This window comes from Thunnus thynnus, chromosome 15 (genome assembly GCF_963924715.1).
Source record: "Thunnus thynnus chromosome 15, fThuThy2.1, whole genome shotgun sequence".
Classification (NCBI taxonomy): Eukaryota; Metazoa; Chordata; class Actinopteri; order Scombriformes; family Scombridae; genus Thunnus; species Thunnus thynnus.
Genome location: NC_089531.1, coordinates 11,042,155 through 11,069,318, shown reverse-complemented (window position 1 = coordinate 11,069,318; position 27,164 = coordinate 11,042,155). Strand labels below are relative to the sequence as shown.

The 27,164-nt window shown below is 39.5% G+C and overlaps 1 protein-coding gene, 1 long non-coding RNA gene and 1 other non-coding gene across 4 annotated transcripts; 1 reads left to right on the top strand and 2 right to left on the bottom strand.

Annotated features, from left to right (window-relative positions):
* Positions 1 to 7,471: 7,471 nt before the first annotated feature.
* Positions 7,472 to 15,591, bottom strand: LOC137198672 (uncharacterized). The gene is made up of 2 exons (XM_067612550.1): positions 15,225 to 15,591; positions 7,472 to 10,760 (listed from the first exon to the last, which is right to left on the bottom strand). Exon 2 carries the CDS (start codon positions 10,754 to 10,756, stop codon positions 8,960 to 8,962), a length of 1,797 nt encoding a protein of 598 aa, XP_067468651.1. The 5' UTR covers positions 10,757 to 10,760; positions 15,225 to 15,591; the 3' UTR covers positions 7,472 to 8,959.
* A 39-nt stretch (positions 15,592 to 15,630) lies between these two features.
* LOC137198673 (uncharacterized) lies at positions 15,631 to 26,753 on the top strand. Of its 2 annotated transcripts, XR_010931662.1 has the most exons (4): positions 15,631 to 15,721; positions 16,716 to 16,765; positions 24,889 to 24,963; positions 25,745 to 26,753. It is a non-coding gene; the product is annotated as an uncharacterized lncRNA (long non-coding RNA). The 2 variants fall into 2 exon arrangements; XR_010931663.1 differs by lacking the exons at positions 24,889 to 24,963; positions 25,745 to 26,753 and adding an exon at positions 18,805 to 21,260.
* LOC137199121 (U6 spliceosomal RNA) lies at positions 24,218 to 24,319 on the bottom strand. Its single transcript, XR_010931737.1, has one exon. It is a non-coding gene; the product is annotated as a U6 spliceosomal RNA (small nuclear RNA).
* Positions 26,754 to 27,164: the final 411 nt, after the last annotated feature.

Genomic DNA, 27,164 nt, shown 5'->3' with positions numbered 1-27,164 from the left:
TCACAAGCCAACTGTTTTCATATTTTGCCATGGAGATAATCATGCTTTAAGTGGCTATAATCAATATTTTTTATATTAACAATGTATCAAATGACAATGTGTAATTTCAGAGATGTCGCTTGTAGTAATGAACCTACAGAGAATTATCACCAAACTCTGCAGCTCCCCCTCAGCAGAGCTTTATAGCAAATTTCAGCTCCTCGTTTAGCTTTCCGGCTGCAACTTTTACTCTCTCATAGTGTTGTTTTTGGCTCCAGAAGGTAGCTGTTTTCAGTGAAAAAAAAACCCCACTGTATTTGTTAGCACCAAACGACAAAAAGACACGAGCGACTAACTGATGAACATATTGGAGGATTTAGCAGCTAAAGAGCCAGATATTTCTCTCAGGAGTTGATAGAGAGAGAATACTGGACTTCCATTCACCAGATGAACAGAAACACCAAATGAATGATAATGTTGCTCCATAACTGCTGATTATGTAAGTAAGAAGTAATATCTGAATAAATTATCAGCTCCCCCGGAACATGCTTCGCAATGACTTGTTATTGCATGCTTTCGGTTCGTATAGATGATGATCGCTGCGTTCATGGACAATCCATGAAAAGTTCTGCCTTAACCTTGTTACGCTCTGTGCCTCAGCCAATCTGAAAAAAAAAACTGCTGTTCCTGTGCTTAAAAATCACAAATTTTACACCTGAGGAAGTGAAGATGAAAAATTAGTGTGAGAAAATGCATGTGTGGCTTGAGATTGTGAGATCAATTGCGTGAGTCTCAAGGTCAAAGCATGAGACTTGGCAGCTCTGTAAGTTTTCAATTCTTCCGTGTGTTGCCTAATATCATTGAACTCCCTGTAAATAGAGAAGGTCAGCCTACCTGAGGTTTGCTGAACAAGTTTATAGTGGCTGGTGCTCCAGAAAAAAAAAATGCTGTGATCAACTAATCATGATTCAGCTGGGTTGGAATGTAATTATAAAAGCATTACAAGGTGCTGAGAGCAGCAAGAACAGGACATGCAAGGGAGAACAACCCATATTCTCCTTGCCACCGGGTACTTTACATATCTGCAATCCAAGCAGCACAACCCCCCCACCACCCCTCCGGCTCCTCACTGTGGTAATGGCCAGGAGCAGTCACAGTCTCCTTGGCACAGTCCATCTGTTGTTTTTGTTTTTCAGATGGGGGGTTTCTAGGGGAGTGGGTTGATGGGTGGGTTGGTGTTGGCCTTGATGGGTGAGGAATGGGAAAATTATGGGAGTCTCAAGCCTCAAATTGTTGCCGGCCTGTTATTACAGTAAGTTCATCGTGAGCAACAGTTACATGGCCTAACAGTCTGACACAATGGTCATCTCTAAATAAAGCCTCAGCCCACTGACGCAGTTGGTCAGCCACTTTGGGCTCAGCAAGATAGATCGAGTGGAGGAGGCAAGTTGTAGTTTGGCTGTACCCACCGCAGAGTAAAACGTGCAGATACAGCAGGGATCAACAGCAAATTAAAATTATATCAAACTCAAAAATGACTGCATTTGGAATTAGAAACATCCAATTAGGTAGATTAACAGGGCGGCAGAGTGAGTCAGTGGCCAGCAGTGGTTGCCACAACCGGAAAGGTCCTGACTTGACTCTCCACCCTACTGGTCTTTTCTGTATGGAGTTTGTATGTTTCCCTTGCATTAATGTGGATTTCCTCTGGTTTTCTTAAACACCAAAAAGGCATGCATGTTAGGTTACACTCCTGCCATTGCCCTTGTGAACTTGAATTGGTTTAGTCAGTGAAAAATGGCTACTTTTTAATACTTAAAATGGATTAAATGCACTGAGATTAATTAAAGGGTTGGTGCACTGAAATTACAATTAGCTTTGGTGTTATGTAACCATGCTGATATTTCTGCCTTCATCCTAAAATTTACATTTAAAGGAATAGTTTTTGGGAATTATACTTGTTAGCTTCCTTTCTGAAAGTGAGATGTGAAGATTGTTACCACTCTCATGTCTGTGCGTTCGGAGAAGGTGAAGGGACATGGTTAGCTTAGTGTAGCATAAAGAGACCCAGGTGAACTAATGTGTGGCGTGATGCAGAAACTGGATTTTCAAAAAAATCTATACTCTACAGTGTCACCTGGACTTAATTTTTTAGTCCGTTTTCATTTCCACCCCAAAATGATATAGTGGATGTGACGTCACATACGGGAGAGCTGTCAAGCAAGGTACAGTTTACCGATAAGAAATCTGGATCTCTGCACTAGTTTTGGCACTGAGGTTGAAAATATACAATGACAGTTAAAGCTGTCAAAAAGTAAAAAATTTGGAGACACTTTCTCATTCAAGGGAATGGGAAAGTGTGTCTAAACTTTTGCCTGGTACTATATATGAATATGGCAGACTACAAATACATAATTCTGATCCTGCTAGGCGTCCAAAGGATCAGAAACAAATGGTGATTCACCAGCTAACGACACTTAACGCTGTGTTGTTTCACCTCACAATGTGGTAACATTTGCTATCACATATCAGGCAGTAGCAAAATTATTACACAAATTAACACATTTACCATGTGTGTTTAATCCCCACACTAACAGAACTGTAAAAACACAAGAGTTCTACAAAGAATTATGGCCAGGTTAGCTTTTTTCTCTCTGCTTTCACTCTTTATGCTACACTAAGCTAACCACGTCCCATTTCCGAACTTAATGCAGGTGATCAAAATACAATGTATAAAGAGGCAGTGAACAGGCTACACAGCATATGCTACATGGAGAAGGAGAGGGAGTAGTCAAAGACCTGTTGATGAAATCTCATACTGTACCTTTCCCCTCAGGGTTTTATATTCAGCCACTGATACTGGTGTAAAAATATAACTTTCTCCTCTCAATGATCCCCAGACAAACTCGCTTTTGTTTGCAATGTAAGCAGTCTACCAGTTCCTCACTTGCTCTCTCTGTCTCATGCGCACAGCCACTGCTAAAGCCAGTCATTGTTCTAGGCCAAGATAATAGTATCAGCCTTTGACGGGATAGTTACAGTTGGATTGGCACCAGCTGTTAAAGCAGCCATGCTATGTAGACCTGATCAGATTACAAAATTACACCCAATTTCATCTGACATTAATTATTGGACTATAATACATAGCTAAACTAGCAATGTGCTTTATAATCCAGAACTACAAACAAATCGTCTGGTGCCCCTCTGTAGAGATTTAAGAGACATCAAAATCTGCTGCCATGGTGTCCAGAGACTTGGAGGGTAATGTACTGTAGAGAGTTTAATAGGGAATTCAGACAGCCTAATCAGTATCCCAATCACAATTCCCCAAGGAGAGGAGCATGTTTTCCATTGTTGAGTTTTGTTGCCAGACCTCCCTCTGAGATTCTTGTGCATATGTGTGTTGCCAATACTGTTGAGAGTTTGTGTTTCTTTAGAAGAGCACCAATGACCGAGCTGAAATGTAAATTTGAATTTCCTCTTACTTGCATGGAGATGTGAATTGATGTAAGAATGCATGGTTATATACAATACATTGTATAAACTAAAATTTTTACATGTAAAGGTACTTGACACCAAAACATTTACATTTGCAAAATGAAATGCCATACAATAACATTTGCAATGCTTATAATGGTTTTATAAAGGTATTGATTCAACTCTCCAGTAATTAAAAGGCTAGTGATGTTCTATATTTTTCTCAGGCACATCGCAGCCGTAGATGTTGTAGGGGTGTTGTGACACCTGCACTATCACAGAGACATGATTGCACTTGTGGTTCCTAGAGTCTCCAAAAGTACAATGGGAGGCAGAGCCTTCAGCTATCAGGCTCCTCTCCTGTGGAACCATCTTCCAGTTTGGGTCCAGGAGGCAGACACCCTCTCTAGATTTAAGAGTAGGCTTATAATGTTCCTTCGTTCCTAGTTAGTTCATAGTTAGAGCTGGCCCAGGCTTGCCTCGGACCAGCCCCTAGTTATGCTTCTATAGGCCTAGACTGGCGGGGGACTTCCCATGTTGCACTGAGCTCCTTTCTCCTCCTCCCCATCTCCATCTGTATGCATTCATGTACCGTTAATGTATGTTGCTGACTTGGCTTCTTCCCCAGAGTTTTTGTGCTCTCTAATCTCACAGGTTCCTATGAATCATGGTCATGGACTGCCTGGTTATGGATCATGAGCTTCATGGTTGCGGCCCCCTTGCTGCCGTGATCTTGCTTGACTCCCACGCCTGCTATTATTGTTATAAGCTATATTTCTATTATTATTGTTGTTGTTATTGTGCTTCTCTCTGTCTCTCTTTCCTCTCTCCCACTCTCTCTCAACCCAACCAGTGACGGCAGATGGCCGCCCCCCTAGAGCCCAGTTCTGCTCGAGGTTTCTTCCCGTTAAAGGGGAGTTTTTCCTTACTGCTGTCGCCAAGTGCTTGCTCATGGGGGAATGTTGGGTCTTTGCAAAATAAAGAGTATGGTCTAGACCTCCTCTATGTGAAAAGTGCCCTGAGATAACTTCTGTTGTGATTTGGTGCTATATAAATAAAATTGATTTGACTTGACTTGACCTCTGTGTCCAGAGCGTAAATTCACATGGTTTATGCTGTTTTAAGGTCAATGCCAATGGAACGTTGCTTTAGATGGCAGTTTTACTCCTTGTTATTACTGGGAGTTAATGTGTATTTTGACACAATTTACAGTGAGCTACAGTTTGTATTGTGTATTAAACCAAGAGCACAGTAATGTTACTGTTTATTATTGAGCTTAAAAAGGGCTCAGATGGTTGTAGCTATGGCAGTTAGCCTGTGAGAGCCAGTTGCTCACTCTCTGCACTCACTAGCCTCAAATCACCTGCTTATTTTACTGCTGCTACACAACCTTCTTGACTACTTTCACTATTTAATTTCCCAATTATACAATTTAAAGACCCCTTTGGATTCCTACTGTAAAAGACGCTTTCTTTGTTTTGTTTTTGTTTTTTTAAATTGCAGACCATTTTGGTTCTACTAGTCCATGGACTCAGAAAGGACTCTTTAAGTTTTAAGGGCAACATAATACATCTCCAGGTTGAGCCTGTAATTTTTAATGTTATTAAGCCAATTATTTGAGGATACTGATTTGTTACCAAACCAGGTTTCATTTTGTTTTGCATGTATACCTATCCATTTCATTTTAATGGAAGTGTAAATGTCCTTTAATTTCATGTCTATAAGGTACTCTGTGATTATCTGAAGTATAATGATAGCTATGCTCCAGTCCAGCAATTCATACAAATGACTGGATATATAGGTAGTAAATTGCTACCAGACCTTAAATAAATTCTCCTGAGTTGTTACAGTTATATGGTCTCAATAATTATTTTATAGTAGGGTGAAGCAGTGGTTACAACTGTAGTAGTAGAAAAAATTGTAGAAATGCGTGGCATTCACTGATTTGGCATGTTGTAGAGACTGGAACAGGGGCTGAAAGAAGGAGGTTGCGGTGCTCATGTCCCACCCCTAGGACCACCACACTTTTAAAGTCAAAGCTCCACACCTGCTTGTTGTCAACAAAAAATAACCTGAGAGGAAATCTGTGCTCAGTGAAAGACATCTGGCGTGTTTTATCTCAAAATCACCAGATGCTGAAAAAGTAATAGGAATTGCTGCTAGTTTTTTGACTGCCTTGCAGGCCACAACAATATTAGAAATGCTCAGTTATGAAAAATACTGCACTGGATGCGGCTGGTGATATTCTATATTTTTGTTATTCTTACCAAATTGCTTGAAAAGACCAAAACCAACAATGATTGAATCCTACGAGCAAGTACTGCCTATATAGCCAAGGCCTGACACAGCTTATTCCTCTGTTCCATAGACCTCCATTGTTGTCCAAAAACTATTACTACAAAGTTCTTGCACACCAGAAAGCCTTAGTATGGACAGGTGCATTGGATCAAAAACTCTGACAGTGAGATAAAGGCATGAGGACTGAAAAAGTGATCAACAGTGTGCATATTTTTTGGTACTTTCATGCCCCAAAACTATTAAACACACATCACTGTATCGCACCGTTGCACTTGCTGACATTTTCCATCATTGCGCTGAACACAGGCACAGTAGGCCAGTTTGAGTTGCTCCAACAAACACTGCCCTGCCATATATGCTCATTAGCAAACTAAATGTGTAAATCTGCAGAGGATAATCCCCAACAAATATACTATTTACTCCTGTTAAGAGTAAAATTTGCTAAAAACCACAGTGAGCAGCAGTTTTTGGAAATCACTTGGACTTTTTAAAAAAATAAACAAAACTGTATTTTTGTCGTTATGGTCATAGGAATAAATGGTCTTAGTGCTGAGTTCTTCTGCTGATTAAGGATGTAATTTACGAAGTTGTACTATACTGAATCAGCTGGGTTGTTTTGTACTGCATTATATTGTAAGACATCGTTAATGAGTAGCAGAAACACCTTACCAGCTGATAACACATAGGACCTTCACACGGATAATCTAGGCCTGCTTCAAATGTTAAAACACAAATGAAACCAAGACCTGGGTGAAAAACAGTAATTTCGAGCATTCGGCCTGGTATGACTAAATCACACAAAGGGCAACTTTAAAACCAACCAACGCACTGCCATCTGTCACAAACAGCATACATCATGAAAACAGCCCTCTTTATCTGGAAAATGATATATACCATCACTGTAATTATTGCCCACAAATCTGTTGTCACTGCTTACAAAATCGCTATGTAGAACTGACAATGGTAAGCAGAGAGAGAGGGAGGGAAGATGTAGGTAGTGATAGATTTACTGAGTGATGCAGAGGAGAACAGCGTCTCTGAGATTTACAGCAGGTCTGCTGCCTTCGAGGCGGAGACACCTCCAGAGCCGTCCTGGCTCATTCCTATTAAGATTAATAATGGTAGTATTTACAAGGCCCAGATCTCCCCTCAGAACCCCGAGGCCGCGCTGTGCCAAACCACCAGAAGAACACAGCAGGCTGACAAGAGAGGAGGGAGAGAGCAGTGAATGAGTGTGTGGGAGACATGGGAGTGAGAAAATGCACAGTGCTCTTCAGTGCATTTCCACAGCAGTTATTTGTGATGCTGTGGTTTTTAACTTTCTTACAAGCCAAGGATATATTTTATGATTCATTAAACTTTTGTTGTAAAGTGATAAATCTGGGGGTTTACCCCCTTTATTTGAATTTTAACGTATTTACATTAACAGCTTACAGTTGGGTTGTGTTTAAAATCCCAGGACTGATGGAACTAAAATAACAAAAAATATTACGTGTGGGAATTTTTTTATACCTTAATTCTCTATAGAGTGAAACACTGCATGGATGTATGTGTGCAGAAATCTCCTCTATCAGTTTGGACTCATTGATGCTTCGAGCACCTTAGTAAAGATTCAGGCAGGTGGAGCAGTGGTCATCCTGCATCATCTTAATTCTGTAGAAAATCAAATGAAATATTTTCTTGAAACACATGTAGAAATTTAGAACAGACAAAAGTGTTATAGTCAATAAATACAATTTTATTTACATCATTTAAAATTTCTAACAAAGAAGATTAGACCTCTTGTTAGTCTATTAATATTTCATGGTGTGATTATAAAGCTGATATATACTATTTGTAATACAACATCTACAACAAGAGTATGCATTATACATGATTAAAACATATGAAGGCATCATTAGGGTCAAACCCCGAAAGGGTAGTTTATTATTATTTGTTGTCTGCCACAGTGGCTTAAATTGCTGTGAGCTGGAATGAGCTAAAACCATGACACTTGGCCCAATAACTGAAAATGATGTGCAAGTGCTTCCCAAGAAACATGAATACAATCAGCCAAATGGTGGCACTGTAATTAAGGCCCAAAATGCAATTTTGGAAAGGCCACGCCCCTTACACTGTAAGTCCAAATGACTTGAAATTTCACACACAAGTCCAGCTCTACAAAAAAAAGCCTCTTGGACCATAAATGTCCGCCATAATGGATTTTTTGCTAATTTGCATGAACTGAAAAACAGTAACATGAATTGAACTTTTTGGATTTTGACTGTATCAACACCAAAGTGGGTATACAGCACTGCAGGACAGAGATACACATTTCAATTATGAATGAGCAAGGACGATTGAAAAACATGGCCACCATCAATCCAAAAACATTTTGTAAAGGGCGGGGCTTAGCAGGAAATTGGCCCTAACTCATTGACCATTTGTCCAATCATCATAAATCTTGGCAGGCATCTTCGGAACATGTGTGGTAATAGGTCTACCAAAGCATTTTGAGCCCAGCCCATAGGGTTGGGCCGAAAACATGTACCTCGAAACCCAGCGAACAGAATTTCACCAATTTTGGTGTGCATGTTCTGGGGGCACGGATTAACCAAAATTGCCAAAAAGTGCCATTTTGGTTGGTGCGAGTGGGCATGGCCTATCACATATTTGCTCATAACTCAAGATGCCTTTGAACAACCCTGATTAAACTCACTGGAGACATCCCGCACTATCTCCTGAACATATACACTGATTTACAAATGCTGCAGGCTTTGTGATAATGACACAAGCGTGTGATTGGTCTTACTCTTTTAAACAAAATTAAACTAGCTGAGGTGACTTTGCTCACCTTTGTGAAGCATGAAACCCGCTTGTTGCTGCTTGTAGTTTTAATTTTGGCCAACTGAGCTGCTTTCTTCTGCTGAGTGCAAAAAGGTTTGAACCCCTGAATTGCCACTCTCAGCTATATTATTCAACCATTTTTTATGCATTTCCTTTTTAAACAGGCTTTAGAGTAAAGAGAGAAATGTAAGTACTGCAATTAAAGCTGAGAAATTTCAAACTAACCCCAGATATTTCACTGGAAATGTACATTTAATCTAATAAACTGTCAGCATTCTGCTTACTTGCAAGTCAGCTTCTTTCAATTTCCCTTCTCAAGAAATGAGAATCACAATGTTGGTTGTCTGCTCTACACAGCTTCAGGCTATCTCATGTCGTGCTACTGAGTCTCAGATTGAAATGAAACTTTTCTGTCTTCCTCACTCTCCAGAGGAACATACTCACAATCGCTTGGCTCTAAAAGCTTGAGATTCGTCTGCATTGCTACCAGTTTTTGCACCCTGTCGGCTGAGAGAGAACCTTGCACCTTTGTATTGCAGAAGCGTGACTGTAGGTGCTCGCACATTCCTGTTGTTGGTGGGATCTGGAGTATGGCTGAGGCCACAGGGGACAGCGGCTCAGAGGAACACAGCCCTTTCCACCAGGTGGATGCGGACACATGCTGGCATGAGCTCCATATCCCTGCCCCCTTCCATAGGCCCTGCTTAGCTGAGTACCTGGCAAAGCTGCCAAGTACTTTACCCTCGTCAAGATTTAGATGGTGTGACAGGTTGGAGATGACATAGAAAGCACTGTTTATCTGCTCCCCGGAGAGCGTCTGCTGTCCAACATGCTTTGGATCCAGCATGTATGCCGCTGCGTGGATGGGCTTGATGCAAAACTCCTGACACCTGTCTAATGATGCCATGACAGCTTTCTGTTCAGTACTGTGCAACACAGACCCAGACAGGGAGGCTCCGATGTGGTATCTTAACTGACTGAACATGTCAACAACACCTGAGAGTATAGCATCGTCTCTTTTCATGTAATCAATATAATTCCCAATCAAGTAGAGCAGGTTTCGACTGCTACTTAACCCTTTCCAAAATGCTGCATCCTGTAATGCCGCCCTGATGGATGCCTCAACATCCAATGTGGATGAGACGGCCATGTCTTGGAGACAGTTCTGACCCTCCAGGAGGCTGTTGAACATATTAACCACACCTGTCCAGTCAGAGCCAGTAGGCAGTACCAGTGCTGTCCCATTGGCAGTGTGGTTTCTTGTCTTTGTAGTCTGCCAGCACCTAAAGGTCTCTGTTAATAGTTTTTGCTCTGTAACATACCTCACCACCTGCTCAGCTCTCCTGCACAGTGCTTTTATTGATGGTTGTGCCACAATTTCATCAAAGAGCTGCTGGGTGCCATATGCTGTGCAACCAATAGCTGATATGTGTGGGAAGGTCTCTTCTACTTCAGCCCAAGCTGCCATCATTTCCGGGGCATCATCAGTGACAATAGCAAAGACCTTTAGCGGTCCCACTTCGTTTATGACTTTTTTTAGTTCTGCAGCAATAAACTTGCTTGCATGTGTCTGCTCCTTTGTCTTTTTTGTGCATTTGTAAAACAGTGGTGTAGGAGTTGCAACAATGTAAACGATAGTTCCAGTCTCTTTAAAGTTGGACCATCCACTGCAGATGATGGTGACACAGTCTGCTTTCCCTATAGCCTCATGAACCTGGCTTTGTACTCTGTCATACTCACAGTCCAAGAGATGAGAGGACAGAGCCTCTCTGGTGGGCGGACAGTAAGCGGGCCGGAGCACGCTGAAAAATCGTTTCCAATAAATATTGTCTGTGAGAGTGAGAGGTGAGGAGGTGGCATACACAGCTCTTGCCAGGCACTCGTCAGCATACGCCTGACTGCGTTGATCCACTGAATCAATGAGGAACTGTCCCCCAGGATTGGCAGATGGTAAAAACGAGAAGGAGGGAACAGGAATGGAGGCAGAGGAGCTTCCATCTGGGCCCGGTGACTGCTGTGAAACCACAGAGTACTCCTTGCATTTGTCCAAATGCATCTGCATCTTGGTAGCATTCTTTGTGTATGTCTTTGAGCAGTAGTTGCACATGAAGGTTTCCCGCCCATCTTTGATGGCCGGGGTGAAATGCTTCCATACACCGGACTGCAAGCGTGGCATCGTCCTGCATGGGTAAAATACAGATTAGGAAGATATTATGTTTGTATAAGCTGAAACCTTCGGTGTGATTAAAAATGAATAACTAGAATTTGGGGTGTTTTTTAATCACATTGATGCCAATATGGCCTTAAGAACCGGAAAATGTAGCCTAGTTACGTACAGTAATATTTCTAAATGTGGTGGCTGAATTCATTCTTTAAGGATAGATATACCTAGGTTTAAACATGAACACCTTTTTGGCAATGGCAAAATATATTTAATTAAGACACCTATCTTAAGAAATTGATTGACAGTCATTGACAATACAAATTACATACAATATGTACTGCACACTAACTGTCATGAACCAACAACAATGATACATAAACACAGGACAACTGGTCAAAATACCTCCTGTCTTACAGATGTTAAAAACAGGCTCTCTAAAAACATTCTTCAGTTAAACTCAGATAAATCAGAAGCTATTATCATAGGTCCAGATCCCTCCAGCGAGCACTTCTACCCCCACAGGTTCTCTGTCCTGTTGCATCAAAACACAGTGCAGAAATCCGGGTGTTATCTTTGACAACAAACTTAACTTTGACCAACAGGTGAAGTCAGTTGTTCAATAGTGCTTTCTGCAACTTCGTAATATCTTGAAAATTAGACTAATTTTTCTTTGTTCCACAAAGAATCTGTAAACTCGTCATCCACACTTTCACGACAAGAGTCCACCTAACGCCTATTTTAGCATCTCTACACTGGTTAGCTCTAAGTTTTACAATTGAAAAAACACACATTTTCAGGATTGCTTTCTACTGAATTTATTATTCTTTTGTTTTCATTCTGTGTTTTAATAATTCATACCTCACTTGTTATTATTACTATATCAATCCTACTTTTATCAATTATTTATCTGGTACTTTCTGTTGTTTTTATGCCTTTGTAAAGCACTTTGTAACTTGTTTTTGAAAAATGAGAAACTTTATATAAATAAAGTTATTATTATTATTATACATTGTTTTTCGCCAATTAAACATTGAAAAAGTAACAGCAAAATATGTTTCCAAAGATTTAGTCTTTTAATTTTTTTGGAGTCTGTTTACCATTATCCACAATTTTTTTCATTTTTTCCAGCTGTGAAGAAAAGCTCCTCCATTTCCTTTGTGCATTGCATTGTGGGACAATACTGTACATTATAAACATACTTAATTTTGTCTCTTAGTATGAGCACACTACATACTCAAAACCTGCTTAAAATAAGTGTGGAGTATGGAATTGGCTAAATGACACACTCAAGAAGGTGTAACCAAAAGGTACGTGCATTTTGCTCCCCTGTGATGAACATAAAAACTGCTGGACTTTGACACTGGTTACATGCATCATTTCATCAATACATGCATCTTTGACTTGGTAAGTAAACGACTGTATCAAATTATTTCAAAAGTGACAATTACATTTCTATACAGCGCAGTGTGTGTATAAAAAGTGATATTAAAATGCCACTGTTGCTTTATAAAGCACTAAATGATTTAGGACCAAAATACATTTGTGATCTGCCGCTATTCTTATGAACTGTCAAGACGTGTCAAGTTCTTGGACGGGTCTGTTTATCGTCCCCAGGATCAAAACTAAACTTTTGGAAGCAGAGATCAGTTTTTGTGCCCAAATATCTGGAACAAACTTGCCCAGATTCATGCATGTATTTTTACTACTGTAAGTTTAATTTGTGAATTTATTCATGTCTCACTGCACTTTAAGTTATTGTTCTGTTTATTCATGTTTATTGCATTATAGGTTATTATTGTCTCTTTATTTTAGATTATTCTATTTGTCTTTTTATTTAGCCATGTGTTTCCTTTAGTGTATTAATGCCCTTTTCTGTCTCACGTTAAAGGAAGGGTTCACAATTTTTCAATTCTGTCTTAAAACAATAGTCAGGTGCCCAAATGAATATTGAAATAGTTGTTTCTTGCCATAATAATTCTGCCATCATTTCTTTAATTAATTATTCAATAATACAGTATATAAGGCGCTCCACTGCAAATAGCACACAGCCATGTACAGCTGACCTTGTCAACCCAGCTGTATTTTGACAGTGTTGTGTTAAGAATATAGACGAACTTATTAGAGATTACTTGCAGGGTTTCCACCAGTGTATTGCAAGTTGACCCCCTGTTGGGCTTAAGCATCAAAGAGAGAGAGAGAGAGAGAGAAAGAGAGCGTGTGTGTGGTTGCGCCGACACCGTTCTACAGCGCACACGGATGTGAGGATGAGCTAGAGGACGACCACTGCTTAAAAGAGAGCTGGAGCGACCCGCCTGCCATCCGGATAGAGACTCACCAAGAGCAGGCAAAGAGCAGGAGAGTTTCTGCTGAAAACAAGCACTGAGACCCGGGAAGACATGAGAGCAGCTGCTTGCTAACAGTTACGGCAGCGAACAGGAGGGAGGACAGACGTCTCACTCCGTTACTCTGTGCTACAACTCTGCTGCTGCTGTGGATTCACAGAGCAGACACTTTAGTTTATAACTATAGTGTCAGTTGTACGACTAAATATTGATAACACAACAGGGGGGCCTATTCACAAATGGGTCCGTCGTCAATGTGTTTGTGAGAAAGAGGGGGGGAGAGAGGGAGAGAGAGAGAGAGAGAGAGAGAGAGAGAGAGAGAGAGAGAGAGTGGGGCAAGGGGGCTGAGCAAATCAATGCACTGTACACAATTCTACTATGAAATAAGATTTCGCCCATTTTAAATAGTAAACAAACAAATAGAAAATCAATATGTGGCGGTCTATGTTGATATTGTGGCGGGCCACCATGAATAAATGAATGTATGGGAAACCTTGCTGTGGATTTTGGCCCCCCCATCACTTTCACTTATTGTGAAAGCGCATCTGAAGGGGACCTTTCAACCTTTTTCAGTGTTCATATGGGCACCTGACTACTAGGTCATCTTCAAAGTTAAACAAGGACAAACAATTTATATAAATGAAATAGTCTTACAACTAATAGTCATCTAATTCCAATCCCACACACAGGTTCTAGTGGTAGCTAAGCAGTTGAAGTGTTATACAGGAATGAATAATCATAACTTCAAAAGCAGATTATTTTAACCTACGTTATCTCAAATCAACTATTTTAATGTATTATTCAGAAGGTGATTTTTGCTCCTAAAAGCCATTTTAGTTTAGAGGACTAGACCTTACTTCCCCTTAGAATAAACTTGCAGCTCTCATTTACCCAGTATGAGAAAATAACAGAAAAATCATAATAATGAAAGCACAGCGCAAAGCAGCCGGATGAGGGGTCATTACACGAAGTGATGCGTCATCATTTTAAAAAAAAAATTCCATCCAAAGTCTGACTAAAACTGAAACTGAAGCAGAGTATTTAGCAGAAGTCTAAACAAGTTACTTACTCCACCACAACCTTTGTTAATTTACACTTTAACGCCGTGGGGAAACGCTCTGCTCTGTCTGTCTGTCTGTCTCTCTCACATGACAGGTTGGACTGAACCAACTCAAAGGGTGGTCCGAAAATGTCAAGTTTTTTTATTACTTATCAGTTGCTGAAAATAGAAAAATTATCATTGATATAGGTTGCTTAAATATAATCACCTGATCACAGTGACTGTATGATGATAAGTTTATTAATAAAAAAGACAAAAAGTGGGGTAGCAAAACCAGAACTTTGCTCCCCCTAATTGAATAACGGGGATGCATTTGCTCCATTGCTCAGACGCCTATGCCACTTTATACCTCAAAAGGCCATAGTGAGTCCCTAAAGCATCCAGTCCGCCCTCAATCTGACATGAGGATGAAGACGCCTACTGTTTACAGTGAATCTGTGCTATGGCATCGTCAAGATAATAAAATACTACAAAGACATTTAGTAAATTATCAAAGAACTGCACAGATCAGTTAATTAGATCATGTTCTCCCCAGTATGACGACAGACGTTGACCAGCCGATCTGCTGCTAGCAGCAGAGATGACCTGCTGGTCTCACCCGGCCAGCAAAACGTCAGAGCAAATTTCCAAACAGGTGTTATTTGTATAAACTGACCACATATTGAGAATCTAAATGGTTACTTTGGTCACTTAATACAGTGACATAATAAAGGTCCTAGATTACAACAGCCTTTGTCCTGCCTCAAAATCTCCGCCATTGCTATCAGTTCCTCGGGCAGTGCTACTTTTTCATACTCTCATATTAGACTGAGGGCAGACTGGACCCTACAGTGACTCACTATGGCCTGAGGCACTAAGTGGTATTACAAAACAGCATGGGACCAGGGTACTCTTACATATAGCACCTTTAAACATTTGTTGAAAGCTGCTATAGAAATACATTTACCTTGACACTACTATACTTTCACTTGCTTGGCATGAAAATGAAAACGTGAATGAAAGCCTATCATGTCTTTTTTATAATACAATTTCTTCATTAACCTGTTATAGACAATAAGCAAGAAGCTTATTCACCCACCTCTCTATTAGGACACTATTCCACTTTCACAGTGGTCTGACGGCACATTCAAAGTCGCCTGAGGCTCAGTCCTGACACGAAACTCGATCCATCTGAAGTTACAGTAATACTAGCTGTTCAGGCTAACTTAATAGCCTGCTAAAAACGTTAGCAAACTGCTTTAAAAAGTGCAAAACTGCCCCGGTAGTAAACTTTAACCGAACTTTGTCCGCACTGATAAAGTATCCAACGTGACAGCAGGCTGTACGGAGCAAGTGTGAAAAAAATGACTGTAAAAAAAAAAGAATTTTGTAGGGAACCTGCGCTATATTCGCCTTTTGTTGTGGTCAGACTGTTGCTACTTCCTGAAAACACACGTTCCGTCAAGTACGGGAGCTCAAACGGATCTAAAAGCGTAGGTGCGACTGTGGAACATAGTTACAGCAGAGGAAAAGTCAGTGGGAGACGAAATGTTTGAAGTAATACCGTTAAATGCCAGGTGGATACAGCTATGGAAGGTGAAGTAGGAGTACTGTTTAATATAAAACGATAGTAGCAACATAGTGACGCTGATAATACAGGGTTTGCAGTGATGTAAATGCTAGAAATTGCCCTTGTAGCTTTTGTGGCGTGCAGGCTTCATTCACTCGAGTCTCCCATTTCATTTTCACAGCGGGGTTAAGTGTTACAATTAGCTTTATTATTCTCAGCAGTCGAACTCGGGTCACATTCTCTGTCTCATCTGTCTCCACTCTCCTTTGGCCCTTTCTCCTTCTCTCCCTCTCCCTGTTGCCATAGCCCTGGATTACTCAGCCCTATGTTAATAAGATGATTAATGTCATGTAAGAGGAGTATTTTTTTTTCTCCCAAAATGGTTTTAATTGTCTTCTGCTCAAAATGCTTTTCGGTATTAAAGGAGAGCTTTTTTTATGAGACCAAAGTGTTGGCTACATGGCCTAGTCATTCTTGGGTGGATTAAACCTTTTTCACTTTTGACATGTAAGGAAAAGCATAGGTGTAATTAATAATATTAATTGCAGCTGAACTGAGACGTTATTTTATTAGGTTGTTAGTTCCACCTGGACTTTTCCTGCCATGACAATTTAAAATATAAACTGTGAAAAAGGTTTATTACAGCATAATTCTGGCTGATAACAACTTGGATTTTATTTTCATAGCTTTTGGCCATTGTTTATGGCAGTAATCTTAAATTTTACAAGTTAAAAGTAGTACTGCTGAGATCTGGAACATGGTCACATTGCTACAAAAAATGTCTGATATGGCAATAAAATATGACAAACAGTAAACAATCCAACAGTTAAACCAGATGATCTAAACCACTTTTTTGGAGGTAAACCAAAAGCAAGCAGACTCAAAAAGTCTGCATTAATCTCTCATTGCACAAAAAACCACGGCTAGTAGAGTAGGTCAAACTTGAATGTCTGTTTGGCTAATCTGATTTGTTGAAAACCTGCATGATCATCTGACTACTTTTGTTTCTTGTCCCATCAGACTTCTTTTTAGCGAGACTACTGCGTTCCCAGATTACAGCAATTAACATGGTGAGTACATTGTATTTGCATTAACCTGGAAAAGAAAAAGTTTGGTGAGTACAGTGTTTGCATAACCAATAGAACCAATGGCATGACATAAAATGATCAAAAAGTATGTACTGTGAAGCACTGATTTAACTGTTGTATGCCCAAGGTAGAGGCAATAAAACCAGATATATCCAGAAGTATTTGAACACATGTTGGGTAAATGCTTGTCATCATATGCATCTTCATCAGACTGATCCCTTACCTCTGATGTAGGTCTGTACTGGTTTTGGTGTTAATGAGCCACACTGATTTGCTCTCACACTAAATGACAGTGATTATCTCTGGCCTGGGGTCACATTTCAGTACCATGTGTCTGTCATTAGGGACATTTCTGGAGGTTAGACAGTGTCCAGGTTTTTGTGGAGCGGTGAACGCAGCCAAAGCAAACTAACTCTATCTAATTTGGGGGCAATCCGAGCTGGTAATGTCAGGTTGTATCACGGCGCTCTTCCGAGGGAGAATATTCACATTGACACACTGCAGGGGAGACGGAGAGCAACAGGACTTCACTCAAGCTGAGCGCTATTATTTTCTTGTCTCTCAACGTTGGACTAAGTCGCCCAGCCCTTTTTGAGAGCATCAGTGTTCAAGCCAGAGAATTAAGAGACCAGACCACAGGGACACCAGTGGAGAGGAAACAAGATGATGTCATGACATGGCAGTGATGGAGGGTGATGTTGGTTTGGTGGTTCACAACCCTGCTCTGGTCTCATGGGAATTGTTCCACCATTTATTCAAGGGTTATACTTTTTTTTTTTCCATACTTGAATAACTTGATAGGAAATTCCTCTGGGGACAGGACACAAAGACACAATCAGCGTGTCTTGAGAGTAACAAAATTTGATTTGAAACACAGAAAAGCACATTTCAAAACTTTTTTGCTCGTTTCGTTCCAGATTAAGATATGCCCCAAGCCATAACTTCCTCTCTAATCCCATTTAATGTGGAACTTCAACAAGATGACATACCAAAAGCTGTTTCATGCTGGTATCTTGATTTAACTGTCACTCTTACACACAAATATTTTTTTTTGTGCCAGAATACAGTAACACAATCTGCCCCAACTGTACCGATGACACATAAGCCCCGTCTATCTATAGGTTGTTGTGGAAAAATTTGGCTCCAAGATTTAAGTTATCGTTTAAAATCCAAGAAACGCTTTCATGTCTTCTCTGCGAAATGCCCATTTTTATAATGCTCTGTCGGAGCCAGGCTTAATCCTTCACTGCTAGCTTTGGACCCAAACACTTTGTGACATAAAAGCCTTTCAATTACCCCGTAAAATGCACTTCTTTAAACATGAAACAGAGTCACACACTCTTGACTTAGGAAAGCATTAGGCCTCTCAATAGAGATGAATTAAATGGTATCATTTCATCCCACTTAAAGGGCCGATCTCTGTTTCTTGGAGCTTACAGCTAAAATTACATCATGGGACTGTTAGCAATTACTTGATTTATATCAGAGCTTGGCAACTTTTAAACTGACTGAAAATAGCTTTAGTGAGGTCTTTGAGAGCAGTCCATGGGAAAACATCACTTACTGTATGTGCAGGCTGTATGCTCCGCTCTGAGACAATGGCATTTGTTGTCACGAGAGTGCTGTTTTTAACAGGAGTTTTATGTGTTTTGTCTGCCTGTGGTTGACTTTAATTTATTGAAAAGTGCTTCAATATTGTCATAAAATGCCTTCAAACAGTAAGAGTTTTAAATAGATGTCACTGTTTGTTTTGATTTTCTTGTATTTTTTTTTCTTACGACACACTGAGATCTCTCCTGTTGCTCTCAGCTTCTCTTCTCAGCCTTCTCAGCTCTCAGTTTGTTACTTCAGAACCACTAATTAATGTCAGATACTAATTTGATATCGCTCTCTATGATAAGACAGTCCAAGAGAGCAGACTTGATTCCCAAATTTAAAACACTGCAGGTATAATTTGATGAGCTACATTCCTGACTGACTTCTGATTTAATCAAGACTTGCAAACATCTTTTCTTTTCCAGTTCAATTTAAAAAGCCAAACATTGTCATCATCATTCACCAGCAGCTGTGCAAAGGCAGGACAGATGCCTCCTACACCCTTTCCCAGTTAGCAGTTGGGAACCATCCATGTCAATTATAATCTACCACAACAGTTGGCTGAGTGTTATTCATGATATTAAGGTAAGCACGAGCATGAGCACATATACAGGATTAAACTAATTTGTGATCATCGGCCCGTTCTTGAATAAATATCACAGCTGTGTTCCTCCACATCTCAACCATTGATCCTCACCCCTCCATGCAGTCCCCTTACCTCCCAGCAGAGGCCGCTGTGGCCAAGCGCCTTCATAAGACCTTTGACATCAGTCCACATCTCTGTCTGGCTCACCGGTGACCTCAGGGTGATTGCAAATTGGCAAACACACGACACGCTCAGAGTAACAGAAACACCTTGTAATGCTTTATCTCAGCCCTGCAGTACATGACAGTTTGGTGAAGCTCATAATGTTTGTTGTTTTTGTAGAATGTTGGTTCAAAGACCATTATCATTTTCAAGGTTGTAGATTGTAGTACTGCTATGGAAATATCCCATAACATATCCTTGGAAGATTTCTCCTGCTTCCAGGTGAGATAACTTCATAACAAAGTCAAAAAAAAAAAAATCATGACACCAATTAATTTCGTCAGAAAATGAATCCCCAACTATTTTGATAATCAATTAACCTTTTTGAGCTATTTTTTAGAGAAGAAATGCCAAAATTCTCTGGTTCCAGCTTCTTAAATGTGAGTATTTTTTGGTTTCTTTTGTCCTCTGTGATAGTAACCCTGTTATAATTGGGTTGTGGACTGTTGGTTAGGACAAAAGAAGACATTTGAGGTTGCATCTTGGGCTTTGGGAAACAGTGATCAACATTTTTCACCATTTTCTGACATTTCATAGACCAAACAACTAATCAGTTATTAAGAAAATAATTGATAGGTTGATTGATAATGAAAATAATCATTAATTTCAACCCTAATGACACAAAAAGAAAGAAAGGATATACATAAAGACACTTAATCGCACTCACAGCAGCCATTCCTCTGGCATGATTCATACTAAAAAGACTTTGGAAGCTTTTACACAGAATGAAGAGTAAGAACGATTACAGTGACTAGTAACTCTTCCATTGTACATACTGTAATTGAATGTGAGTATTGTATTAAAATATGCTTGTAAAAAAAAATGAACTGTCTTTGAATTTATGCACATCAGGATTTTAACACTACAAACTTTGGCTTCAAAACGAACCATGGAGTTAAATCAACAACTGTAACAGTCTCAAAAAACCCTTTGAGCTTCACTAAAGTGGTATGAATGCATGGCTATTACACTCTATCATAAGGTTTTTCTGTGATTTATTGAATTTACTGCTTGCTTTGGAGTGGTTTTGTATACAGACTTCTGTTATATATATACTGAGTAACTGGCTCTGTGCTTTGTAAAGGCGAGTGCATTGTGGTTATGACTGCAACACAATAGTGCCAGTGTTCTCTGATAAAAGCTGAGCCTCTTGGGTAACATCTTCTGTTGCTGCTAGTTGAATGTTACTCTGAAGAGGCAGAAGGCAGCGTTTGCTCGCACTCACTATAATAATCTCTCTCTTTCTCGTTCCGTCCTCGCAGTACATTTCACTCTACTGTGTGAAGACCTGCAAAAAAAAAAAAACACTCCAGTGAACAAAAACAATAAACAGTAATTTACACAGGTACAGTAGCTCACCGTTCACAGAGCAGCTATAGGCAGAAGATGGATGTACTGACCGATAGAAGCTGAGAGGCCGTGTGTCTTATCTCCCCTCTGAACACAACTAATGTCCCGTAAGGAAGCAGGTGTGTTGTGAGAGGAGGCGGATCAGGAGTGAAAGGGATAGGTAAAGCTTAATGGATCAGAAATGGTGGCCAGGAAATCAATCTCCTTCCTAGCCTCTCTCCTCAGATTGTTTTTGAATCCGTGTTTTTGTTTTCTGTGTGAAAATGACAAGCCTGGGCGCCTCAATGAGTCATATCTATCGCTCCATCCAACCAATAAACAGCCTGGCAAATATCACAACCATTTGTCTTTGAAATTATATCGTATCCAAACTGAGTTTCATGCTTGTTTGTTTTGTCTTTTTTTTTTTCTTTTTTTTCACGAGGCAGGGAGAAACAGCAACAGACCTGGATGCAAAATCCTGTAACAACCTGCTGATCCACTGAAATGGAGCAACGTTAATGATTAAGGCAACCAGTCTTTGTAGATAAACACCAAAGCCGTTGTTTACCGCGGCAGGCAGAGAAGCAAAACATTTGTCGAGTCTGGGAATGTAGAAGAAAAAGAGCGTATAGTCAAGTCTCTGAAGTTTGCAAGACCGCTCCTAACCGCATTGTCTTTGTTGGTAATGGGCTTGAAGCTGCAGCCTGTTTTGTTACAGACAGTGAAGTCAGGCAATGTGAAATAAAGAACAACATGTAAATAACAAAGGAGGTTGAACAGCTGAGAAATATTTTAAGAATTTGTGGGATAATATTTCCCTTTAAAAACTAATTAACATTATGCAAAGTGTTTACAGTCAGCCAGCAATATATTGTGTTCAGTTAGCAGGAGTAACCATAAACTATTATTATACTTGCCTATACACACACATGCAAAAACACACACACACTAATGTTTCATCCATGGTTGGATCATTCAATCTTGTAGACATGTTTTAACAATATGTGTAGTACAGAAGATAAAGTTGTAAACAAGGAGTATCATATCAAAGTAAAATGGATGTATCAGAGAGAATTTGTACAATGCTCTATCATAATGATGAAATCAGTGTGAAATCACACCCAAAAAAAAAACAGCAGTTGGCATTTCAACAGCAAATCTTCTACAGACAGACCAGACAGACTTATTTGTTATGTCAATGTTTTTGTCAGCCATCTATGTAGGGAGCCAATTTGGGTAACTCTCGTATCTCTTTCTCCTGCCCGTTCTGTTGAAGTGTCGCTCCCTCACCAGATGCTATGTCCCAAGCTCACCCTCTTAGCATCTGCCGCGGAGCTGGACGGTTACGTGTTGTCACACAGAACACTCAGACCGACATCAACACATGTCGATAACGCTAAGATGTCCTCTCCTGAAGCGTCACAACCACTCACCACATCTTAAACGCCATCCACAAAACACAGATGTAATTAAAAGCGGCAGTCACACATACTCCTCGGCTGCAAGAATAAAGAAAGAAAAACAGCAAAGGAAAATTAATGACCGCAACAGACACATTCTTGAAGTGTCAGGGGTTAAAAAGAGCCCTTTGGGTTGAGTGCACATGCTTCCAATTAGGTCTCAAATAGGCAAGAGGAAACAGTTGATTTAGGAATATTACTGAAGAATGACTTTAATTAGCCGGGAGACTAAGGGGCCCTAAATGTAGCTACCACTGTCAGTGCCAAACAAGGCCAGACAGCATTAATCAGCAGGATCAACAGGGTCTGACTAGGGCTGAACTCATTGAAAACAAGAGGTCTAGGGGTGATATTTGTTTATCACCGTCCCCCTGATGAATCATATCTGTTGACAACGAGTTGAAAGAAAAATGATAAAAGTTAAGCAGATGGAAGAGGGAGGGATGTATGAAAGGAACAAAGGTTCAACGTTGCCTTGTTCCTTTTTTTTCCTCCGCTGCGGAGACCATGTTATTGTCAATTCCAACTGGCACAGCTGGATTGTGACTGTTGTGACTTTGAAACCATCAATAGCCTCATTTGAAAGGCAAATACAGCTGAATTGAATGTCAATATATTGCTTCACGGAAAGCCTCATCTTATTAGATTGCAAATGCTGTGACTCACTCGCTCTGAATATTTCAGCATGCAGTGTTATCATGTTGATAATGGCAGTGTTATCGTGTTGATAATGTGGGGTAAATTAGGCTTAGCGTTTAGATTTTGTCAACCAAAACTGCATTTATTGGCTTATTAGAATCAAACAGTTTGTTTTGTGTTTGAACAGTTTCACTGAAGTACTTGGTAGTCATTTCAGATGAAGAATAGCTAATATACGGTAGGATGAGGGGAAGCTCATGAAAAATTGAGGAAGTTATGTGTTGTGTCATGACAAGTGATGCATTCAACCACAGTTATTTTAAACAAATATTTTGAATAAATGAGCAGGGGATTTCTTTGTCTTTCAAAGAGACACATTGAGGGAACACCACCTGTTTTCAGTGGTGGAGTATAACTAAGTACATTTACTCAAGTACAAGGTACTTTCCTTAAAGTCCCTCTCCACTCAAAAATATGCTTTTCTTGTTCCTACAGTTGGAGGTTTGAGCTTTAAAGTGCAAAATGGTTTATTTGCAGAGTTGTATATTGATGTTTAAAAATCGGATTTTCAGGGGTGGACATATGAGCATGATTTGTGACATCACAAATAGTTTGGAAGCCAATTCTAGTCCAATATTCAGTTTACACAAGTGTGATGTGGAAACTTGAAGTCTCTATATTGCACATACACTGAGAACGGACTTTTCAGTTAAGTAGGAGTGTCCAGTGGTTAAACTTTTGAAATGAAACATATTTGCACATTCATAGATTCTTGATTTTTCATCGGGGGAGAATGTGTAGATGCCATTTTAAGGATTTTAAAGTGATAATTATACTTTTTTTTGTGGAAAAAACATATCAGACACACATTATTGTTGAGTATTTGTATATGTCTTACATGCCTAGAGGCCTTAGAGGGAGATTTTGATTTCATGCCACATTATACTTTTACTCAACTTCATTTCAGATGGAAATATTGTACTTTTTACTCTACTGCAATTATTTAATAGCATAAGTTACTTTACAAATTAAGATTTTACATACAAAACATCAAGAGCTCATGAAATATGATGCATTGTGGAAGATTAAACTGCCCAACAGTAAACTATTAAAAAAAACAAAACTATTTTGATAAATGATTAATTATAAGTCATTTTTCTAGCAATAATGCCAAACATTTTATGGTTCCAGCTTCTCAAATATGAGTATTTGCTGTTTTTTGTTTTATTTGGTCAGACAAAATGAGCAATTCGAAGGTGTCAGCTTGGACTCTGGGTTGTTATGACTGGTATTTCTCACTATTTCACAACAATCAAGAGATTAATGGAGAAAATGATCAGCAGGATTATCCATAAATATGAAATCCATAATATGTTGCTTGCGCATTCATGTGTCGATAATAATGAAATTATAAAAGTGTAACAGTCACATGGGCCCTTTTTTCCGCGTGAAGCACATTTACTTTTGAAATTTTAAGTACATCTCCTGATAATACTTACAGACTTCTACTTAATCAACGTTAACTTGAGTTTTACAGCATGGTTTTAGTACATTTACTTTACAGTAATATTTCCCTCAGTTGCAAATCAAAGCTGTCAGCCATTTGGAAAGCGCTTCACTGATTTCAGTCTCATCCTTATGCAGGTGTAATGCTAATTATCACTTTATCAATTCAGTTTTATTATGTATTGCACCAGCAGCTCCCAGAGAAGTACTTTGCTTTCAAACATGTCAGCCAAAACTAACTTTCCACACATTTATATTCAGGCGTCGACTTAACCAGGTAGAGATCTACCTAACGTGACTCAGAGTAATTATGCAGCAATTACCCAGCCGATTCAGTGGGCCAGTGGAAGAAGCAGCGTATTAAAACCATTATGGGGCTTTGACAGCTTCTCTTAATTGATTGATGCACAGCAACTAGCTGGTGATTACCATGCTGTGTGCTCACATGAATCATCTTACATGAAAAAAAAAAAATTGCTTTCAGCCACACATCACACACTAGAGAGCTGGAGCACATATCATGGGGATTCACATGTATGGGAGGGTGTTAATGAATCCACAGATGTTACAGTATTACCATCATGATATTATGTGTGTGTGTGTGTGTGTGTGTATATGTGTGTCCACGCAGGTGTGTCTTTGTGAATACACTTGTCCATTATGTATAATAACCACAGAGGTTCCTGTCAGAACATTTTGTCTTTTCGCATGACTTCACACACTGTTTTCCAAAAACCTGCAATTTTCTATGCATTTTTTAAAAGGACAGGGTTCCCATAAGACTGAAGAACAGCTGAGAGTGAAAGATTACAGAGGCTGACCAAGCACAGTTAACACTGGTAATTACATACATAAACATGTATGGTAGTACGGATAGTGTAGAAGGTCCTTTCTTGCTTACCTGATGTAGGGTACATACTTTCACTTATGGAAGAAGACATTACGATGGAAAAAGAAAACACTTTTTTGTAAACATTATGAAATCTGACAAAAGGTCATAGGCCTATTTTAAGTTCAAGGGCCTGTTTTTAAATGAATAGTTTGACATTTTGGGAAATAGGGCTATTTGCTTTCTTGCTTAGGGCTATAGATGAGAGGATCAAAACCACTCCCATGTATGGTCAATGTAAAGCTAGAAACAGGAGATGGTTGGTTAGCTTAGCTTACCTGTTTCCTGGATCCCCTGGAAACAGGCAGTCCTATCTGGTTCAATCCAAATGTAAAAAAAAAAAAAAAATCTGCCTACTTTGGCTGCAGGCTTATATCTAACAGACATACATAAGCATTATCTATTTTCTTATCTAACTCTCAGCAAGGAAGTGAATAAATATATTTCCCAAAATGGCAAGCTATTATTTTAAAAGTGGGAGTATAAAATGATCACAATAAAGTGATACAATAGTTATGATACTGCAATAAATATTCACATTTGCATAACAACAAATATAATACGTTGTGTTATTAGATATTTCCTAAAATGGTAGAGCAAATACCTGAACAATATCCCAAACCCATACATCAAAAGCCATCAGGATGCAGTTAGGTACAGTGGCATACAGTAAAGAGCTGTTTCCTCTCCATTCATGTGCACTTTGTCCTACATATTTGTATATTTCTCAGAAGAAGCGGCTCCTCAGGTCTCAACCGCTTCCAGATGTGGAATGCCAGAGATAATCTATCCTTTTGGATCTCAAATGAGAAAGGGGTGTCTTGCAGAAGCTGAAGGTCCAGATCCGGCTCCCAGATTGTAGACATCCCACACGTGCGTGTAGTAAGTAGTAGAAACGCACACGTGGGCACACACACACTTACACAAGCACATACAGTACACCCTCCAACCCTCGAGATTTGTAGTGTTTTGCTTTGACAGCATCCTTGTAGCTCGCAGTCTCTGCTGTGATTAACAGGTGAAAACTATCAGCTAATGTTGACATTTTATAAATATTTAGAGTACTGTAAACCTAGGTAGCATTTTCTGTAGTGATACTTCATGTAAGTTCAATTAAGGACTTTGACACTGAGTTGATTTTAGATGTACTGTATATTGATGTTTATACGTTGATATATACAGAAAAACTAAATTAATACACACAGACAGCTTGATAAGCCAAAATCTAATTTTCTACATGAAGCACACAAATAGTCATGTGGGGACTAGCCTCCCTAATCTTGCCAATCCATCTCCTGAGTGTTCTTAGTTGCCTGTTTTTGTCAAAAAAAAAAAAACCCCTCATACACACACGTACTAATAACACATTCCACATGGCATTTGTACAGCAAGTCAAATTACTTCCTCATGTTTACATTTTTTTTTTCCTTTAATTGTGGAAAACTCATGCATTGTACAAACACTGTCGAGATGGCAAGTAAGTATTTGGTATATATTTTTTTTTTTTTTTACTGTTTTATACTTTGATTACTATTTATGCATCTCATTTATCCAACAGTCTGTTTTTAACCCTTGCATTTGAAGTGGTGTTTCACTGATGGTTAACAGATGCTTTGGGAGAACAGATAGGGAACACTGGGAGCACTGAAAACTGGATATCATTTTAAAATGTGAGAACACCATCATCAACAACATACATTGCAAACATGTCTTTGTGAGTGATGTGTTTGTCAGTTCTGGTTGCCAATAAAACAAACATCTTACAATGAATAGCAACACAGAGGATGTATTTTTGAGTGTTAAATAAATGCTATTGACATTGGTTTTGTTTTGATTTCGAGGGGGAAATATTCTGTATAGCATTTCATTACAACAGGTCTCTAGGACCTTGTGCTGGCAGGTCTCCCACTGCCAACATAAACAACCGATCCAGGTAAGCCGGGTGCCAGGCATCACAGCAACCCAAAATGTATATGGCAACAAAACAGAGCAGAGAGTGGGCAACTCGTCATCCAATCAGAGTCAAGTTTTCCAGACTGGAAAATGTGTCCGAAACAATTATCATAGTTTAGACGGAAAAGGAATTTGGCACCAAACTGAACAAGAACTTTAGAAAAAAAAGCTTCTTCTCAAACATAAGTGAGTCGATAA

What these genes read in the sequence shown, in the direction of transcription:
- LOC137198672 (XM_067612550.1), bottom strand. Translation starts at nt 10,756, where the DNA reads ATGCCACGCTTGCAGTCCGGTGTATGGAAGCATTTCACCCCGGCCATC.